The following is a 19,566-nucleotide window of genomic DNA, read 5'->3' on the forward strand; positions in this document are numbered from 1 at the left end:
CAGCCGTGCTAAACTTTTAAACATCATCTTTTAGTAATGTGTATTCATAAATAACTTTGTGTCAATGACAAGTGTTCTTTAATTTGACTATAAACCATAATATTTTCTGAGTCATGTTTTTTAAATTTCTAAGGGATATGTGGTAATTAACTATAAAAAGGGTTCAAGCACATAATACTATGAAATGGCAATCAAAAAGTAGGTTATCTCCTGCTGGATCAGGGCATCTGTTTATGTCTCTCTCGTATTACTCTACAAGTGAAGCTTAAATACTAAATGAAATAGCTTAGACTAGATATAAGGTGCTAATGTAGTTAATATAACCAATATTTAGAAATGAGTCTAATTAAAAATATTTAAAAGTAAATATCACATACCTTATTGGAAACTAAGAAATTTTTTAAAAAACAGACACATTTTCTTTCTTTCTTTTTTTTTTTTAAAGTTCTTGTTCCTACCCAAAGTGATAAGAGCGGTCTTGTCTGCAAATTAACATGTCATAGTGCCTGACACATGATGGGCACCCTTAAATATTTGGTGACTGACTGAATGATGATTTGTGTAGTCTTGAGCTTTACTGTTAATTGTCATGACTTAGGTAATATACTTCTCTGCTACTCTGAAATTATGGGGATAAAATTTTGCATTTTTAAATAGGAAACTCAGAAAGGTTCATAACACTGTAATTAGCAAGTTAGGGATTAAGACCTAAAGTATAAGGAAGGAGGAGTTTGACTAAATCTGACCAATATTCCTATAAGAAAAAAAGTCAGTGAGATTACCTTATATTTTATAACCTGAATTGTTTTAGAGTGCTATTTTTATTTTTTATTTTCTTTTGCTACCAGTCATTCCTAGAGTAATTATGCCTCCGAATACATTTTAAGATTTTTAGCATTATATTATTGAAAAGATAGAACTAGTTTCAATATGGCAAATAGTGAATCTTCATAGACTGCCAAGAGCCATATCAGTATTAAAATTGCGGTAATACCAAGGAATTATGACAAGATGACTACCCCATTCTGGAGTTGGAAACGAGTAGCGTATATATTTTGAACATTTAAAAATATCATTCTATTCATATAAAATTTTAGATAATTTCTTTTTGATTATGATTTTTAAGAAGTTGAGGTGTGGTTTGTAAATTTAATGTCTTTTCAAATAAATAGTGAACACTTGCACTCCACATTAACCATTGCATAAGCTTTTGATTAGTCTTAGTAAGAGAAATAATCTATAATGAATTTACACAGAAAAGTAGTGGTAAGAATAGATATTTGAAAAGATTTAAATGGTTTGAGCCTCATATTTTTAATATTTTCTAGGTTCAGACACATGAATTATTTGGTGCCAAGATAGGATAAATGAATGTAGCTTCCTTAACTAGTACAGTTCATGTGAATACTTTGCAGAATCTAGTGTCAATAGTTAAAATAATTATTGTGCCTGTAGAACTTTGTCATGATATTTATTTTAGTCACTTTCTTTTTATGAAGATTTCCATTTTATCTGACATGTACAATCAGGGTTATTTATTGATAAGAATATTTTAAATGTAATTAATTCCCTAATAGTTTCTGGAGGGACATTATTTTTAAAGAAAGTCTAAGGAGTTGCTTCAGTTGCTCAGGGAACATTTATACTTTCCGAGTAAAAATAATCTTTTTATCTACACTGGTGGAAAAGTAGATTTCTGTTTTAGAATGCATTTTTTATGTAATTAAAATAAGTATCAGATGCCTATTCTACTGGAATCTGGCATTCCTAATATGCTGAAGCCTAGTCACCACCTTCTAAAGGAAGCCGTTTATTCATTCAACAATGTTCAATGCTGTGAAGTCGCAGTATAAGAAAGATGAAGTCCCTGTTCTCTCAGAATTTACATTGTATTGAGAGAATAGACAATAGTAAATTAAACACACATGCTCACATAGGCAAATGGAGTAGAGTGATGAGGGCTGAGGGAGCCACATCATGTGAGAGTGATTTGTGAAAGTCTCTGCGGAGATGACATTTGCTGTGAATTTGTCGGATGAGAAGGACTCAATTATGCAAAGATATTTGGGAAAAAACTTGCCATGTGAGCAAGCATGTCAAACTCGTGGCTACATGCGGCTCACAACGACTATTTTTGTGGCCCAGCCAATATAAAGGTGTGAGCAATTGTTTACAATTATGAAAGGAAATAAGTCTCCTGTCAGATCCAGAATTACTGACATTCACCTTGTGTCAGTTTTGAAAGTAATCACTGCGAACAAGATTTCCCCCGAAGTAGGAAAGATAGTAGCAGAGAAGAGATGCCAGTATCAGAAAGAAAACATTAATTTTATCACTGCTCTTGTTCTTTTTTTTTATACTATACTTTTCAAAATAAATCTATGTTTCTATGAGAATTGAAGCTTTTTGTTTTTTTGTGGCCCACATAAACTTAAACCTTGTTTATTTGGCCTGTGTTAGCCTTTGTGATGTAGAGAAAACTGCAAGTGCAAGGCCTAGGGATAATGAATAAGCCCGGAATTAGCTTGCCATGTTAGAGGTGCAAAAATGATGGCCTGGACCAATAGTAGTGAACAAGGGAGTGAAGCCACGGAGAGAAGCAGGTGCCAGATTTTACAGGGCCATGATAAGGAGCTTGAATTGTATTCTCAGTCATGAAAAACAAAATGAAGGATTTATGTAGGCTGGTTATATAATCTTTGTGTTTTAAATATTTTTAAAAGATTACTTTAGTTGCTGTAGGAAGAATAGCATCAAAGAATTAAGAAAATGGAAGGGATGGATGAAGATCAGTTAGGCCAGTGGTCGGCAAACTCATTAGTCAACAGAGCCAAATATCAACAGTACAAGGATTGAAATTTCTTTTGAGAGCCAGATTTTTTAAACTTAAACTATATAGGTAGGTACATTGTTATTAACTTGATTAGGGTACTCCTAAGGCTTAGGAAGAGCCACACTCAAGGGGCCAAAGAGCCACATGTGGCTTGCGAGCCACAGTTTGCCGACCACGGAGTTAGGCTATTGCAACTCTAATGATTTAGTTTAGCTTATTGTAGGAGTAGAGATAATGATAAATGAGTTGATTTGGAAATGATAGAGTAGAAATGAAGAGGAAGATTAGATATGAAGGTGAAAGAAAATAGCATTGATGGTATGTTTTGGTTTGAATAATTGAATGTCTTGTGATATAAAGGTTGTAAAGACTGAAGGAAAACTTTTCTGGGGTGAAGGTGATAGGAATTGGTTCCGCTTTACTCATATTTAATTTGAGTGGTGTCTTTTACTTATGTGGAATGCCAAGCTAATTAAATAAACTTAAATTGCTGCAAAGTTTGAAAGGGAAAAGTTTATTAATTAAAAAAAAAAAACCAGTTAAGATTCTTTGTCCAGGAATTTGACAAGTAAAGTTGATTTATACCTGTATATTTTTACATTTTTTTATTTCAAGTCTTAAGAAAGAGTTTGTTACTAATCATGAATTATGACAAAAAGATGTAACCTACAAATCTGGAAATGGCTTTAATAGCCAGTAAAAGTTACATTCTTTAAAGAATACGATAAATTATACTTTGTGTTATAATAGTTATATAACTATTAGCTGATCCTCTTCTAAAATAACTATTTTCTAAATAAGGCGAAGCTTAGGTTGCTTAGAAATCTGTCTTTATATTAACTAGGTATTTACCCTTGTAAATGAGTTATTTGACTAAAGAATTCAATTCTTTTAATGTATAAACACGTGATTACTCTATCAAAAGAAGATAGAACTTATTTTGGAGACAATTAATATTAAATAGTAGGTAACTTTAAAATGGCTACTTTGATCCCTAGAAGGATTAGAAAAGGCTATATACCCCAGACTAGAGGTTCTTAATTTTGATTAGGGGGTGGATCCATGGACCTCTGAAATTATTATTAAAAAATTAAATTTCAGCTTTTCTAGAAGACTTTCATCTGATGACTTAAAAAAAATTCAGAAACTGGATAATAGTTACGTAAGATAAATTTGAATTTTAAGTAGTAACAATGGGGGGAGTTATTTGGGAATACTAAGATTTTTTTTAAATGACCTATGTAGTTATCCTTTTTTATGGTAACATCTCATTTGTGAGTTTAAAAAAATATTTTACCCCCTTGCACATCTTTTTGGTTATGCAGATAAATATAGATGAATTGGGTATTGAGAAAACAATCTTGGAGTAATGCCCAAGCATTTGTAATTGTTTTCTTTCTAAAATGATCAAAGGACATAAATTTTAGCTTTTGAAGAATGTAAAATTACTGAGCCTCGTTAATTAACATATTGGAAGACTCGTATAGTTTTTTTGAAATGAGGTAAGAAACTGTTTTTAGAAAGTAATTGTATTAAGTAGTTTTTTCTTAAGCACCTGACCTAGATGGTCTCCAAGGAAGAATTTTCCTTCGTTTTAATAATGAAATTCAACCTAACTTAGGCAAAATATGATCTTTCAACTTCCACCTTCCATAATGTTTATTTATCTGACCAAAATCCTTGAAGAATTTCTTTTATTACAAGTCACATCGTCCATAAATACTCCATTTAAGAGATGTTATTGTTTACTATTTTAGCTAACACATGGAGTGATCAAATAAAGACTTGATTCGGAACCCTGGTTTTAATACAGTTCTTTAAATTAATTGCTTGTTTATTTTACCAGCTGAATAAAAGAACTATACAAAAGCAGACAGTTGACTAGAGGAGTAGTTGAAAGATTTCTTAAAGCTCCCTCCATCTTTTTATCTAGGCAATCCCTAGGTGTCACATGGCCCTCTAGTGGAAGGGATGCTCAGCTGGACCGAGGCAACTGCAGAATATTCTCTGGGAGTTGTTATCCAAGGGATTGCTTTTATTCAGGTAATCTTTATAGTTTGGATTAATTAGCTGGTTCTAACAACTTAGGTGATAGAATCTTTGAATAGGTAAGGAGATATTTAAAAGTAAATATTCCTATTTGTGGAAGACCCACCTAGATTAGCCTGTTCCTAATTAAATACAATTGCTCTTTTTATTAAAGGATTGGTTGGGCTTTCTGTTGTTATTTTGGTGTTGTTATAGTTGTTGCTATTGGTGGTAGTGGTGTGTTTATTTTTTGTTTGCTTTTTAAAATTTTTTAGGTTTTTAAAAAAATAAACTGTACTTCATACTTGATAATCATCCCTCATAAGTAAGGCACCCTGAGGCTCCTTATTCCTTTATTTTCATCTAGTTTTTAAAATTAAAATGTTAATATTTTTTCTTCTTTTTAAAGTAATTTTAAATATTCATTGATACATTCTTGAAATTTTGGCAAATTTGGAAAATGTTTTATCTCACATTTATACTGGAAGTAATAGATAAATAGTGGAAAATATTAAAATAGATATGTAGGTGTTTGATTAATTTAAAGGAAAAGATTTAAAATTAATACAGGCATAAAGAAGCATAGATCTAGAATTAGGGATGCTATTTCTTGTTTCTTACTTCCTTTAAAAGGTTTTAGTTCTGTTCACTTAATATTCCTTGGCATTCTTTTTCTTGAGATAAAAGGGAATAACAAGTTCATAACTTGAGGTTCACTCTTTTTTGGTTACTGCTCTTATCTTATTCTCTTTGGAAATTTCTATGGGTGAATGAATTTAAGGTGATCAAGAATGGCAATACAACAGTAGTAGAAGTAGAAGTTGATTTTTTTTATCCCTGTATTCATCTTCAGACTTTTGTCATCATTGAAATTAAACTGAAAGAGTTCTGAAAATTTGGTAATATAGCAGGATGTTTCGTAGCAATAACTATTACTAATGAAACCTTTAATGAATATGAAATAACTGATAAACTGTGTGATAGTCTCTGATCCAGCAGGTACTAAAATACCTACTTTTTGATTTGCTCTCTAATATAAGCCAAAATGCAAGCACAAATAGAATCTATATGAGTAAATTCATTTTTTGATTGTGCCTTGAATGGGAAAGCATAAGTAATATTTAATGATTTTTAGATTCTTCTAGTAGTTGGCTGCCCAGTGTAAAAACAGTAATGAACTAATATGCAGTCAATTTATTTTTATAGATGTGCTTTAAAAGTTAGTAACTAAAATATTTTGTTTTTATTATTAATATGAATTTCTTCCACTTATATTATCAGGGTGAATCAGCACTTGATTTGGCAAAGCAGAGAAAAAATGTCTGGATGATCAACCATTTGCAAGAGGCAAGACAAGCAAAAGGATATGATAATCCATCTTTCCTTAGAAAACTGAAAGCTGATAAGGTAAGTTCATGATTGAAAATTTTCAAATATATAGTCTTTTTAAGGTTTATAAGTATACTTTCTTTTTTCAAAATTTTTTTTATTGATTTCAGAGAGGAAGGGAGAGGGAGCGAGAGATAGAAACATCAATGATGAGAGAGAATCATTGATCAGCTGCCTCTTGCATGCCCTGTACTGGGGATCTGGGGATCGAGCCTGCAACCAGGGCATATGCCCTTGACCAGAATTGAACCTGAGACCCTTCAGTCTGCAGCTCTATCCACTGAGCCAAACCGGCGAGGGCAAGCATAATTTTTTCTCATGAGCATTTATAGCTTTTAATTTTGACACTGGCCAATATAATATTTAAATATTTCACCCAGCATACAATGAAGGTAGATAGCAAAGGCTCTGCCTATTTGGCTGATGGTCTATTTGTGTTATATGATAATTAAGAAGGATATATGTGAGATTGCTTAAATCTCACAAATTTTAGTTCATTGATTCAGCTGGCCTTAGTTAAGTAATTCATAAAAGTTTTTCCTGTTTAAGTATATTTTTTAATATGATAGTCAATTGTAAAAAATCTTAGTCCCAATACATATCTTTTTAACTACTCACAAGTCTACCTCTAATTAAGTTAAGCTTTTCATTCTTTTGTGATGTTGTAACTTTTTTCAAAGAGAGGAAATCTATTTTTTCATTTCTCTATAGAAATCCCATTTTAGACCTTTCATATACCTTTAATTATAAACTGTGTGACTTTTGGCTCAGTTGCCCATTTGTATTTATATGATTTCAAAACCAAGAACATTTTCCCAAAAGAGTTGATATTCCTTGAAAATTTCCCTTAAAAAAATAGCTGATTGACAATTTCTTTTATATGCCTAAACAATTGACAAGGTATTTGCTAACTTGTCCATAGTTAAAACTTGAATGGCATACATATCTTATGCATGTCTTCCTCAGGTTGTTCCAGTGGTAAAACTATTTGTGTAAATTTAATATTGGTCTGTCTGTTATCAGAACAAAATGACAAGTTTTGAATAAAGGGAAACACGCTTGAAAGCATGCCTCATTTACTTGTAGTTCAGACTTCCTTAATGAGCTGAAAAGTTTATTGGTGTATTATATAGGCATCAGAAGAATTTAATTTATAGTTTATAAACTTGCCTATTTTCTGTGCTATAGTTGAGAATAATGAACAATTTCTGCAAGTTATGTTAACTCTTATTTCACCATTAGTTATGATATAAATGTGGTTTATTATTTATTTTCTTTGGTTTTGCTCTATCCTCCAGGATTTAGAGCAGTTTTGCTCAGCAGAGTGAAAATGGCTGATGTCTTATAATAACTAGGCTAGTAATTAAAGTATTACTTTGGGATGTCTCATAATCTTTATGCTTTCATTTGTTTAGTATAACTATTCTAAAGGTTTTTTTAATATATTGTCAGATGAAAATGACATTGTAAATTCTAGATATTCATTAACATGTAAAGTTATTTATAGCAATAATGAACTATATATCAGGTTTGTGTGTTTGAATATGATCTGTTTTAAAAAAAGAGCTTCATTAAAAATTTTAGCACAGTTTTACTAACATTTATATATTATTGTGATTAGTTCAGAAGTCGAGTATTCCTGTGTTTTTTGTTTTGTTTCGACTTAGTAGCCTTAAATATATTACCTTTTTAAAAAGGTTACTAGATTAAAAATAGGTGATGATTAGGGGCTTTGTGGAATTAAGTACTTGTAATTATGTAGACTATTCTTTTTCCATCTCAAATTAGAGAAATGTAAATCATGATCATGACTTGATTTGCTAGTCTGTAAAGTATATTCTGTATTTAAAACTAATAAGAAGACAGTAAGACCTAAGATTCAATAGTATATACCAAAAATAAGTCATTCCAAAAGGGAAAAAGATTTTTTTTTTTGACAGTGCTATTAAGACAATTAGATATGGAAAAAATTTTGATTTTAGAACTTGGGTTTTTAAAGTTAGAAAATTTTAGATAGGCAGATATATGGTTAAACAACTTGCTTAATGAAAAATTAGATAAAATCTCTAAATTAGTATTTCTGCACATTTAAAAATCCATGATCCCTTTTGTTAACAGTGGATATCTCACAATACCTTCTTTTTTAATGTTGTTTATTGATTATGTGAAAATAAACCCGGGAATATGAAGTACATGTACTTTTCCCTGTTCCTCCCTCTAAGTATCTAAAAAACCTGGACATTATTTACAAAATAAATGTAAAATGACTCTGGAAGATGGAGAGAATGTGGCAAAATGGCTAGGGAGCTCAGGCCCCAAAGAATAACATGGTGTTGAGTTCCCTGTGTTTTCTTTTGTTTATTTTTGCCTCATATATTAGTATCCCCGAAGAGGAGTTGACAAAGCCAACAGCCTAGAATCATGAATGGGTGCAGACAAAAAAGCTTGCAACAAAAAAGTCTCTGTTCTCTATTCAAAGGACCAAAAACAAAAAAAACAACAAAAAAAAAGACAGAAAAATTTTAGAAGCTTTTAGAAAATAACTTTCTACTATATCCAAACACTACAGAAAATACTGTGGCCCCACCCTCATTCACACAGCAAAGGCCAGGACTTCTGCCCTTACCAAGCTATAATGAGGTACTCCAACTTCTCTCCAGGGGTGGTGTCAGAAAAAGGCTGAGTAGAGAGTTGGGACTTTCATTCCCACTGGCTGTGAATGACGTTCCATCCCCTGCTGTATCAGTGGAGAACACATAGGAAAAAGTAATGAGGCACACCTAACTCTCCTAGCCAGGGAGGTATCAGTAGTGGTTCATTGGAGACCTAGAAGTCCCAGCTTTGCTCAACAGTAATGAGGAGCCCTGTCCTCATGTGTTAGTAGAGGCCAAGCAAGAATCCTGGACTTCCACCCCACCTGGCAGGAATGAGAAAGTGCCTCACTCCCCTCCCAACCTACATCAGAGGAATCCATCTAAAATAAAAGGTTTAAGTAAGATCTAGTATCTAACAATACTCAATATGTCCACGTTTCAGTTGAAAATCACTCATCATGCTAAAAGCCAAGAAGATCTAAAACAATGAAAAAAGAATCAACAGTTGCCAATGCCGGGGTCCAACCCCAGCAGGTCCAGGGGTCTCCAAAGGCGTGGACGGAGTCGGCGAAGAGGGAAAGACTCGGAGACAGTGTTCAGTTCATCAGCAGCCTAGCCAGGATCTCCAGCCAAGTTCTGGTTAGGATCTCCAGCCAGGTTCTGCAGGTTCTCCAGCCAGGTCCAGTCACCAGGTTCTAGTCAGGCTCTCCTGCCAATCTCCGCAGTCAGGTTCAGTCCAGGATCCCCTGCCATGCTCTCTCGCCAGGCTCCACCTCCAGGCTCCGAGGCCAGTCCCTGTCCAGGATCCTCCGGCATGCTCTCGCCAGCGAAGTTCTTCTGTCCGTAGAGAACGTTCTGTGTAGGTTCTGTGCCTAGGCTCTGTCTCTCTTGGTCCTGTCTTCCAAGCCCTGTCTCCTAAGTTCTGTGTCTGAAGTTCTGTCTCATGAGTTCTGTGTTCTGAGTTCTGAGTGTTTCTGTCTTGTTACAACTGTATTTATACCAGTTGATTCAATCCTATCAATCTCTATTACAAAGGTTAGGGCGTTTCTTATCTCCATTCCAGGGAGAAAAGATTATGTAGTTTAAGCATGATTGTTCGTAGTTAAAGGGATTAATTACCCGCCTGGCACTTAGTTGAGGGGTTTTATTCCCTCCCTAATTTCAGGGGAAAATCCCTACCTGGGGATTCAACCTTTCTTGGAGAGGTGACCTTGGTTAAAACACAGCGCCAAGAAGGTGAGCAAACATATTAAGAACCGTATGCCATATATGCCAGGTCCCTTGAAACAGCAAGGATGGACCGGCTCCCGGCATGCCAACAATATGAGAGATGTTAAAATTATCTGATAAGAGATTTTAAAGCAGCTGTCATAAAAAGGCTTCACCAAGTAGCTATGAACATGTTTAAAACAAGTGGAAATTAAAGTTTCAGCAAAGAAATAGAAATACAGAAATAGAATATAAAGAAAAGCCAAATAAAAAAATTTTAAACTGAATATTACAGTAACCAAAATTAAAAAAAACTCATTGGATGGGCTCAATAGCACATTATAGGGGAGAGAAGAAAGAATCAGTGACCTTGAAGATGGAACAATAAAAATTACCCATTTTGAATGACAAAAGGAAATAAACTTAAAAAAAAAAAAAAAAGAACAGAGGCTGTGGTTATAACAGAATATCTAGCATTAATATGATTGGAGTCCCAGAAGAAGAGAAGAAAGAGGGTGACGCTGAAAAAGTACTCAAAGATATAATGGACAAAAATTTCTCCAATTTGGCAAAAGACAGAACTACAGATTAAGAAGCAGAACAAATCCAAAAAAGAATAAACACAAAGGTATCCTCACCAAACACATCGTAGTCAATCTTCTGGAAAAAATAAAGATCCTAAAATCCCTTTGTCAATAGGGCAACACAATTCAAATGACTGGATTTCTTTCTCGTCAGAAGCCATAGAGCTCACAAGGAACTGGCACATTTTCCAAGTGCTGAATGGGAAGAACTATCAACCCCAGCATCCCATACAGTGGAAAATATATGTTAGGAATGAAAGAAAATCAACACATTCTCAGATAAAGAAAAACTAAGAGAATTTGTCATCAGCAGAGCTATTCTAAGAGAATGGCTAAGAAAAGTTCTCTAAACAAAAGAAATAAAATCAAGACTCTTAACATTAAGATTATGGTAGGCAAAATTATGGGTAAATATGGTAGATTTTCCTTCTTAAGTCTTCTAAATTTTGTTTGACAATTGAAGCAGAAATTATAATGCTGTCTGATGTGACTCTAAATGTATGTAGAGAATATATTTGAGATAATTTATAACATCAGTGAGGTTAGAAGGACATAAGGGAAGTAAGCGTCACTTGAACTGGTAAAATGAAGACGCGTATACCGTGATAAGTTATGCTTATATAATGTAATATTTAGAGTAACCACTAAAAAAGCTATACTCACAAACATTGTAGATCATGAAAATAGAACTCTAAAAAACTTTCCGATAACCCAAAAGAAGGCAGGAAAAAGAAAAAAGAACAAAAAACAGAGAACAGACAGAAAACAAAACATAAAATTATAGACTTAAACCGGAACGTATTAATAATTATGTTAAATGTAAATGGTCTAAATATACCCAATAAAGGACAGATATTGGCAGTGTGGATTATAAAGTATGACCCTACTATATGCTCTCTCTATAAGAAACTCACTTCACATGTGTGAATATTGTTATGTTGCTTGTATATGGAAATAACAGAATGGAAACAATGTTTCCCTGATACCAAAACCAGACAAAGGCAGTACAAAAAAGAAAACGATAGACCAACATTCCTCATGAATATACTCAAAACTCCTTAACAAAATATTAACAAATATAAGTCAGCAATATATAAGGAAAATTATGCACCATGACCAAATGAGGTTTATGGATACAAGGCCTGGAATAAATATTCAAAGATTATTTCATATACTCTGCCTTATTAACAAATTTAAAAAGATATTTTATGATTGTATCAGTCAAAAAGTATTCAATAAAATTAATGTCCATTCATGATGAACCTCTTGAGAAAAATAGGAATAGAGGAGAATTTCCTGAACTTTATAAAGAACATATATAAAACCTTTTACTAACATGTACTTGAGGGTAAAAGATTGAATGCTTTTCCCCTGAGATCAAGAACAAGGCAAAGATATCCCTCTTACTGCTCTTGTTCAATAGTACTGGAAATTCTGGCTAGTTAGATGAAGAAAGAAAGGAAAAAATAGTAAAATTGTCCCTATTTGTGGTTGACATGATTGTCTACATAGAAAATCCCAAGGAATCTGTCAAATAAACTTCTAGAACTAATAAATGAATTCAGCAAGATTAAAGGATATAAGGTAAATATATTTAAAAATCTGTTTTATTTCTATACACTTGGAATAAATATGTGGGTACCAAAATTAAAAAAATAAAGTACTATTTAGGATTTCTAAAGAAACCCCAAAATTTAAATATTTAGGTGTAAATGCAAACAAATGTGTAATGTACTTATGTACTGAAATTTTTAAAATGCCAATGAAAGAAATCAAAGATGATATAAATAAGTGGAAAGATATACTGTGTTCATGAATTGGAAGACTCAACATGTCAGTTTTCCCAAAATTGATATACAGATTCATTGCAATTAAATAAAAATTCTAGCAATATTTTGCTATCGTCAACATAGAGCTATTTTTTTGCTGGAGAAATAAACTCAGATCAGTGGCCCAGAACAGAGTCCAGAAATAGAGCTGTCAAGATATGCCCAAGATATTGACAGAAGTACAATAGCAATTCAATTGAGGAAAGATAACCTTTTCAGCAAATGCTGGATCATTTGGATATGCATAGGCGCATAAATAAACAAAACCTTACTCAAATCTCACATCATATAAAAAAATGAAATGATTCCCAGAATTAAATGTAGACCATAAAACTATAAAAGTTTTAGGGAAAAAAAACAAACAGAAAAATCATCAGAATCTAGGAATAGGCAAAGAATTAGAATTTACACAAAAAACATGATCCATAAAAGTAAAATTGATCAATTGGACTTTATCAAAATTAAAAACTATAGTTCTACAAAACACCCTGTTATTAGGATGAAAAGACACACTACAGACTGGAGAAAAGTATTTGCAAGACACATATCTAATAAAGAACTAGTTTTTAGAATATATAAAGAACTTTCAAAACTCAAAAGTAAATAATCAAGTTAGAAAATGGTCTTAAGACGTGAAGAGTTATTTTACCGAAGATATAAAAATGGCAGATAAGTATATGAAAAGATGTTCAACATCATTAGTCATTAGGGAAATGCAAATTAAAACCACAGTGACTTATTTTCATATACCTATTAGAACAACTAAAAAGTTGTGAAATCACCAAACGCTAGTGAGGATGCAGAGGGACCAGATTCCTCAAACATTGATGGTGGGAATGTTTGGAGAATAGTTTGGCAGTTTTGTGTGTGTTTTTTTTAAAAAAACCTTCAGATGCAATTATCATGCAACACAGAAACTTCACTCTTAGTTATTTATCCCAAAGAAATGAAAACTTGTGTTCACATAGAAACCTGTATGTGAATGTTTATAGCAGTTTTATTCATAATAGCCCCAAATTGGAAGCAACCCCAAGGTCCTTCAATGGGTAAACAGTTCAAGAAACCATGGTATACTTGTACCATGGAATATTCCTCAGCAATAAAAAGAAATGAACTAATGATACATACAATAACCTGGGTGAATTTCCAAAGAATTATGTTGAATGAAAAAGCCAATTCTATAAGGCTATATACCATTTATATAAAATTTTTGACATGAAAAAATTATAGAAATGTAGAACAGATTAGTGGTTGCCTGAGGTTAATTATGGGGGTGAGGGTAGGGCTGGAGGAGGTTGTAAAAGGACAACATGAAGAATCCTTTAGTGATGGGAATATTCTGTGTCATAGCTGTGTTGATGTCACTGTCTTGTTGTGATACTACATTACTGTTTTGCAAGATGTTAGTCATTGGGGGAACTTGGTTAAAGGTTACTTGGGATCAATCTGTACTGTTTATTACAACGGCATGTGAATCTACAGTTATTCAAAATAAAAAGTTTAGTTAAAAAATAGATTACTGAATTGTAGAAGCTAGGTGGTAGACATGCAGGTATTCAGTATAAAATTATTTCAAATGTACTTTATATTTGAAAAATTCCATAATCCTATCTAATAAAAGAGAAACATGGTAATTAGCGTACGTCCGCTACCCTTCCCATTGGCTATTCAGCGAGATATGCAAATTAACTGCCAGCCAAGATGGCGGCCGGCAGCCAGGCAGCTTGAAGCTAACATGAGGCTTGCTTGCTTCAGTGACAGAGGAAACCAACGTTCCTTGCCTGCCTTGCCGGCCTCTGGGCTTGCAGTTTGAAACATTGTTACAAATATAGAAGCTAAACAAAACCCCAGAAACATGCTTTCAGCCCGCCAGGATCTCAGAGCTGGAATTGATACAGTGTTTCGATTATAGAACCCAAACAAACCAGATACCTGCTTTCAGCAGCAGAGGCCTCAGAGCTGGAGCCAGAGCTAAAGCTGGCCCAGAATAAAAAAAAAGAAAAAATGGAGCAGTTGGGAGCTTCAGTCACCCGTCAGCCCAAAAACAGCCCTCAGCCCCTCACCCAGACTGGCCAGGCACCCCAGTGGGGACCCCCACCCTGAAGGGTGTTTGACCAGCTGCAAACAGCCATCATCCCCTCACCCAGGCTGGCCAGGCACCCCAGTGGGGCCCCCACCCTGATCCAGGACACCCTTCAGGGCAAACCAGCCGCTCCCCACCCGTGCACCAGGCCTCTATCCTATATAGTAAAAGAGTAATATGCCTCCCAGCACCGGGATCAGCGGAGCCGCGAGGCCTCCCAGCACCGGGATCAGTGGAGCTGAGAGGCCTCCCGGCACTGGGATCAGTGTGACAGGGGGCAGCGCCCAAACCCCCTGATCACCTTGCGGCTCTTTGTGTGACAGGGGGCGGGGCCACAACCTCCCTATCGGCCCTGCTCTGTTCGTGACAGGGGAAGGCGTCCCAACCCCCCCCCCGCCCCCCCCCCCCCCACACATGGGCCCTGCTCTGTGTGTGACAGGGTAGAGCCATAACCTCCCCATCGGCCCTGCCCTGAGTGTGAGAGTGGCAGCGCCCCAACCCTCCGTCCACGGGCCCTGCTCTGTGTGTGTTGGGGTAGAGCCATAACCTCCCCATCGGCCCTGCCCTGAGTGTGACAGTGGCGGCGCCCCAACCCCCTGATCAGCCCTGCTCTGTGGGTGATAGAGGGTGGCGCCCCAACCCCCTGATTTGCCCTGCTCTGTGCGTGACGGGGGAGCTCCCCAACCCCCTGATCGGCCCTGCTCTGTGCGTGACAGGGGGCAGTGCCCCAACCCCCTGATTGGCCCTGCTCTGTGCATGACAGGGTACAGAGCCCCAACCCTCCTGATGGGCCCTGCTCTGTGCGTGATAGGGGGCAGCACCCCAACCCCCTGATTGGCCCTGCTCTGTGCGTGACGGGGTGGCTCCGCAACCTCCCCATCGACCCTGCCTTGAGTGTGACGGGGCGGTGCCCCACCCCCCTACCCTGAGTGTGACTGAGGGTGGCATCGCAACCTCCCAATCCGCCCTGCTCTGTGCATGACAGGGGGCGGCGCCCCAACTCCCCAATCAGCCCTGCTCTGATCCCGACCAGGGGCTGCCACCCGGGAGCAGGCTTAAGCCAGCAGGTCGTTATCTCCCGAGGGGTCCCAGACTGCGAGAGGGCACAGGCCAGGCTGAGGGATCCGATCCGCCCCCCCCCCCTCAAGTGCACAAATTTTTGTGCACCGGGCCTCTAGTAAAATATAAGAGAAAATAAATTTCTCATATCTATAAAAGTAGTTTATCACCATTACACCTTTATAATATTATGTATGTTATGTGACAGTTTTAAAAAATCTAGAAATCCCATGCATAGGTGTTTAATCACATAAAATGTACTTATGTTACACAAAAACCTGTATGTAAATGTTTATAGTGTCTTTATTCACAATCATCAAAACTGGAAACAACCCTAATTCCTTTGCTGAGGAATGGATAAAAGAACAGATAAATCCTGTAATGGAATACTACTCAGCATTAAAAAGGAACTGAGTACTGATAAACACAACAACATGGATGAATATCAAATGCATTCTTGAAGTGAAAGAAGCCAGACTTAAATGTTTGCATTCAGTATCATTCCATTTATATATATGGCATTCCTGCAAAGGAAAAAATTTAGGGACAGGAATCAGATTAGTGTTTGCCAGGGGCTGGGCCTGCGGCTACAAGGTATTTTTGGACTTGATAGAACTATGCTGTTTCTTGATTTTTGCGCTAATTACACTATTGTGTATGTTAATCAAAACTCAGAGAACTATGCAGAAAAGGTGTATTTTGCTATATGTGAATTGTATCTTATTTTTTTAATAATGAAGAAATGTGCTCATTGCTGAGGGAAAAAAAGTAACTTGACTAAAAACAAGCCAAATTACAGAAAATTTTATACCAGACTTTTTCAAATGACACATGTCCACCTTCTCTCCCACCAATAACTACCCCCTTACCTATAGGTTCTTTCCTCTAGTTATAAATCTTCTCTAATGTCTTGATATAAAATTCAAAATACTAGAGATGAAAAAATATTGGAAGGATTACTTATTTTACTACAACATAAAGTTAAACTCTGGAGTTGATATGTTTAATCATTAATTTAATTTAAAATTACACATTTAGTTCAGAAATGGTTGAATTGGGGAAAACATGGCCATTTATTTGAAAAAGCATATAGTTTTGTAACTCAAGAAACTTGATAGAGGCTTATAAGTTTGTGAAGGGGTTGTTATGTGGAAGAGGCGGTATACTTACTTTATGTTGCTCTGAAGATACTATTGTGGTAGATGTTACAAGGAAATAGATAAATTGTTAGAGTGGACTTTCTAACAACCCAACCAGTATAAAAATGAAATAGAACTACCTCTGGAGTATTAAGCACTTGGCTTTTATATGTTTTCAGAGGCACATAATCTCCATTCTATGGATTCTGGTACCCTGTAGATTGTTTTTATTCTGTACCTAATTTTAAGGTTTTGATATGCTGTTTATATGTATCAGTCAAAATGCCTTATCCAGGCTCAGCTTCCTCAGTTTCCTTATATAGTTCTTCGATCATTAGTCATTCTGATGGTCCTTGTCTCTAGTTATCTATCAATGCCCCTGGTAAAATGGGGTGGTATTTGTCCTGTACTGTTTCTAGCCTGTTCATGTGTTAGCAGGTGATACTGCTTTCTTCTGTATCTATCTAGACACACTCCTATAACTTCTGTTCTCATTCTCCACAATTTTAACCAAGTACTTTTAAATTATTGCCTGTGTATTGCCTGTTTCCAGAAGACAGAGACCAGCACCTTGAATAATACCTGCATATAGTAAGCTTATTTGAATGAATCAGCTCACTCACTTGTGGCTTGTTTTTACAAAGGTAACCATGGTTCATATTGAGGTTACTTAAAACATTAAAAACTTTCTAATTTTTTTTTCTTTATAGGAATTTCGGCAGAAAGTAATGCTAGGAACTCCTTTCCTAGTTATTTGGCTGGTTGGGTTTATAGCAGACCTAAATATCGATTCCTGGCTCATTAAAGGGTTAATGTATGGTGGTGTTTGGGCTACAGTACAGTTTCTTTCAAAGTAAGTGTCATTTTTAACTATACCTTAACTATAATTGTAAGATTATAATTTGGATCCTGCTATATAAAATTAATGTTTTGTATGTTCAGAAAATTGCCTTTCTGTAACCTGTTTGATCTTAATGTTAAAGAATTTTGGCAAATTTATATGTGAAATATTTAAAATTTTTAATAGTGTTGTCTAGCATTAATTCTTAAGGCTAAAGTACAGTTTTAAACATTTCATTAAAAGTGGACTTGAGTTTGTTGAACTCTAAATGTAATATACGTATTGCTTCTTTCTAGATCAGCGGTTCTCAACCTGTGGGTTGCGACCGCTTTGGGAGTCGAACGACCCTTTCACAGGGGTCGCCTAAATACATCCTGCATATCAGATATTTACATTACGATTCACAACAGTAGCAAAATTACAGTTATGAAGTAGCAACAAAAATAATTTTATGGGTGGGGGTCACCACAACATGAGGAACTGTATTAAAGGGTCAAGGCATTACGAAGGTTGAGAACCACTGTTCTAGATAATTATAATGCTTGAACTTACCTTGCCATCGGAATGATATTTTCTTTGGTCATAGGCAATATGCAAAAAAGAGGTGATTTTAGTAGCAAGGTAAAGTCTAAGCATATGAAGCAGCTCAGTTTTTTATTATTATTATTTTCTCCCTATTTTTTATTTAAATATTTTGATAATTTCTTTTTCTTCTGTCCTTAGATCTCATTGCCTTAAAATTGCCCATCTGGTAATCCCTAGTCTGTGATCCAAAACTTCCCACCTTCCATTCATTCCTTTAGTACTTTGTTTTTACCTGAATTTAAAAAAAGAGTTCTGCAAATAATTTACACAGAGATGAGAATGACTAGTAATACACTAAATGTGTTAACTCTTAGGAATAGGCTTACTTCTAGGTAACTAATCACATTTAAGTGTTTCCTGCAGCTTTGGGGGCCTTTATAAATAGGAATTCACCACGATTTTCTATTTAGCCTACATGGATGATTGATCCTGCTTATGTTTGATGAAATTTATTAATATTTATTTTTCCTGAATTCTAAATGCTGTAAATAATGACCTTTAGTTTTACTGAATTAGTAGTTCATTCTACTTGAAAAGATGTGGTGAAGACTTAACAGGAGTATATAGGTTAGGCGAAATAAAGATGAAATACAGAGAAAAGCTTTAGGATTGCTTTGTACTTCTTTGTCAAGTTATAACCCATCATCAGTGAATAATGCTGAATGATAAAGTTGAATTTTTGATTAAGAGTATAGGAATACACTGAAATATTAAAATTGAAAAGTAATGGAATATAATTTTAAACTCTTGGTGAATTAAAAGGAGCTTCAAAATCTTGCTGAGTCATTCAGCTGTGAAGTCATTTATTGTTGATTACTATGAAAACAGTCTTGGAATTTAAGCATTCTGGACTTCTGGATTTTGGTTAACCAGAGTTTATTATGTGAAAAGTGTGTAATTTTCATTTAAATATGTAAATATTCATTTTCATAATGAAATATAGAGCTCAAATTTTATAAAACTTATGTTTTACAGATCCTTTTTTGATCATTCAATGCATAGTGCATTGCCCCTTGGAATATATTTGGCAACCAAATTCTGGATGTATGTGACGTGGTTCTTCTGGTTTTGGAATGATATCCTTTGGTTGTAAAGGCCATATCCAAGCAATTTTTGTTCATTATTTAAATAATTCTTTAATAATAATTTAACATTAGGACTGAACTACTCACAATTCACAGTAAACTATTTCTAGAAAAATAAATATGAACCGTATTTCTAGAATAATAAGTATAAAAATATTGTTTTTAAAATGTTACATATTGAATAGATTGCTTTTGAAAATTGCTCTTAATAACATCAATAACAATAATAATAATAATAATAATAATAGCTACCATTTATTGTATGTTTAAAGGGCATTTTCTTAAATACTTTGTATCATTTAATACAC

The 19,566-nt window shown here is 34.9% G+C and overlaps 1 protein-coding gene across 1 annotated transcript in view; it reads left to right on the forward strand.

Annotated features, from left to right (window-relative positions):
* The window catches only part of ZDHHC17 (zinc finger DHHC-type palmitoyltransferase 17), an 87,295-nt gene that overhangs the window by 47,863 nt on the left and 19,866 nt on the right, over window positions 1-19,566 (forward strand). The window contains exons 8-10 of the mRNA XM_059683689.1: window positions 6,143-6,268; window positions 17,458-17,600; window positions 19,149-19,249. Of these exons, the coding sequence (XP_059539672.1) occupies window positions 6,143-6,268; window positions 17,458-17,600; window positions 19,149-19,249 (370 nt within the window). The remainder of the gene's footprint in view (window positions 1-6,142; window positions 6,269-17,457; window positions 17,601-19,148; window positions 19,250-19,566) is intronic.

The sequence above is a fragment of the Myotis daubentonii genome, chromosome 2 (assembly GCF_963259705.1).
Source record: "Myotis daubentonii chromosome 2, mMyoDau2.1, whole genome shotgun sequence".
NCBI lineage: Eukaryota > Metazoa > Chordata > Mammalia > Chiroptera > Vespertilionidae > Myotis > Myotis daubentonii.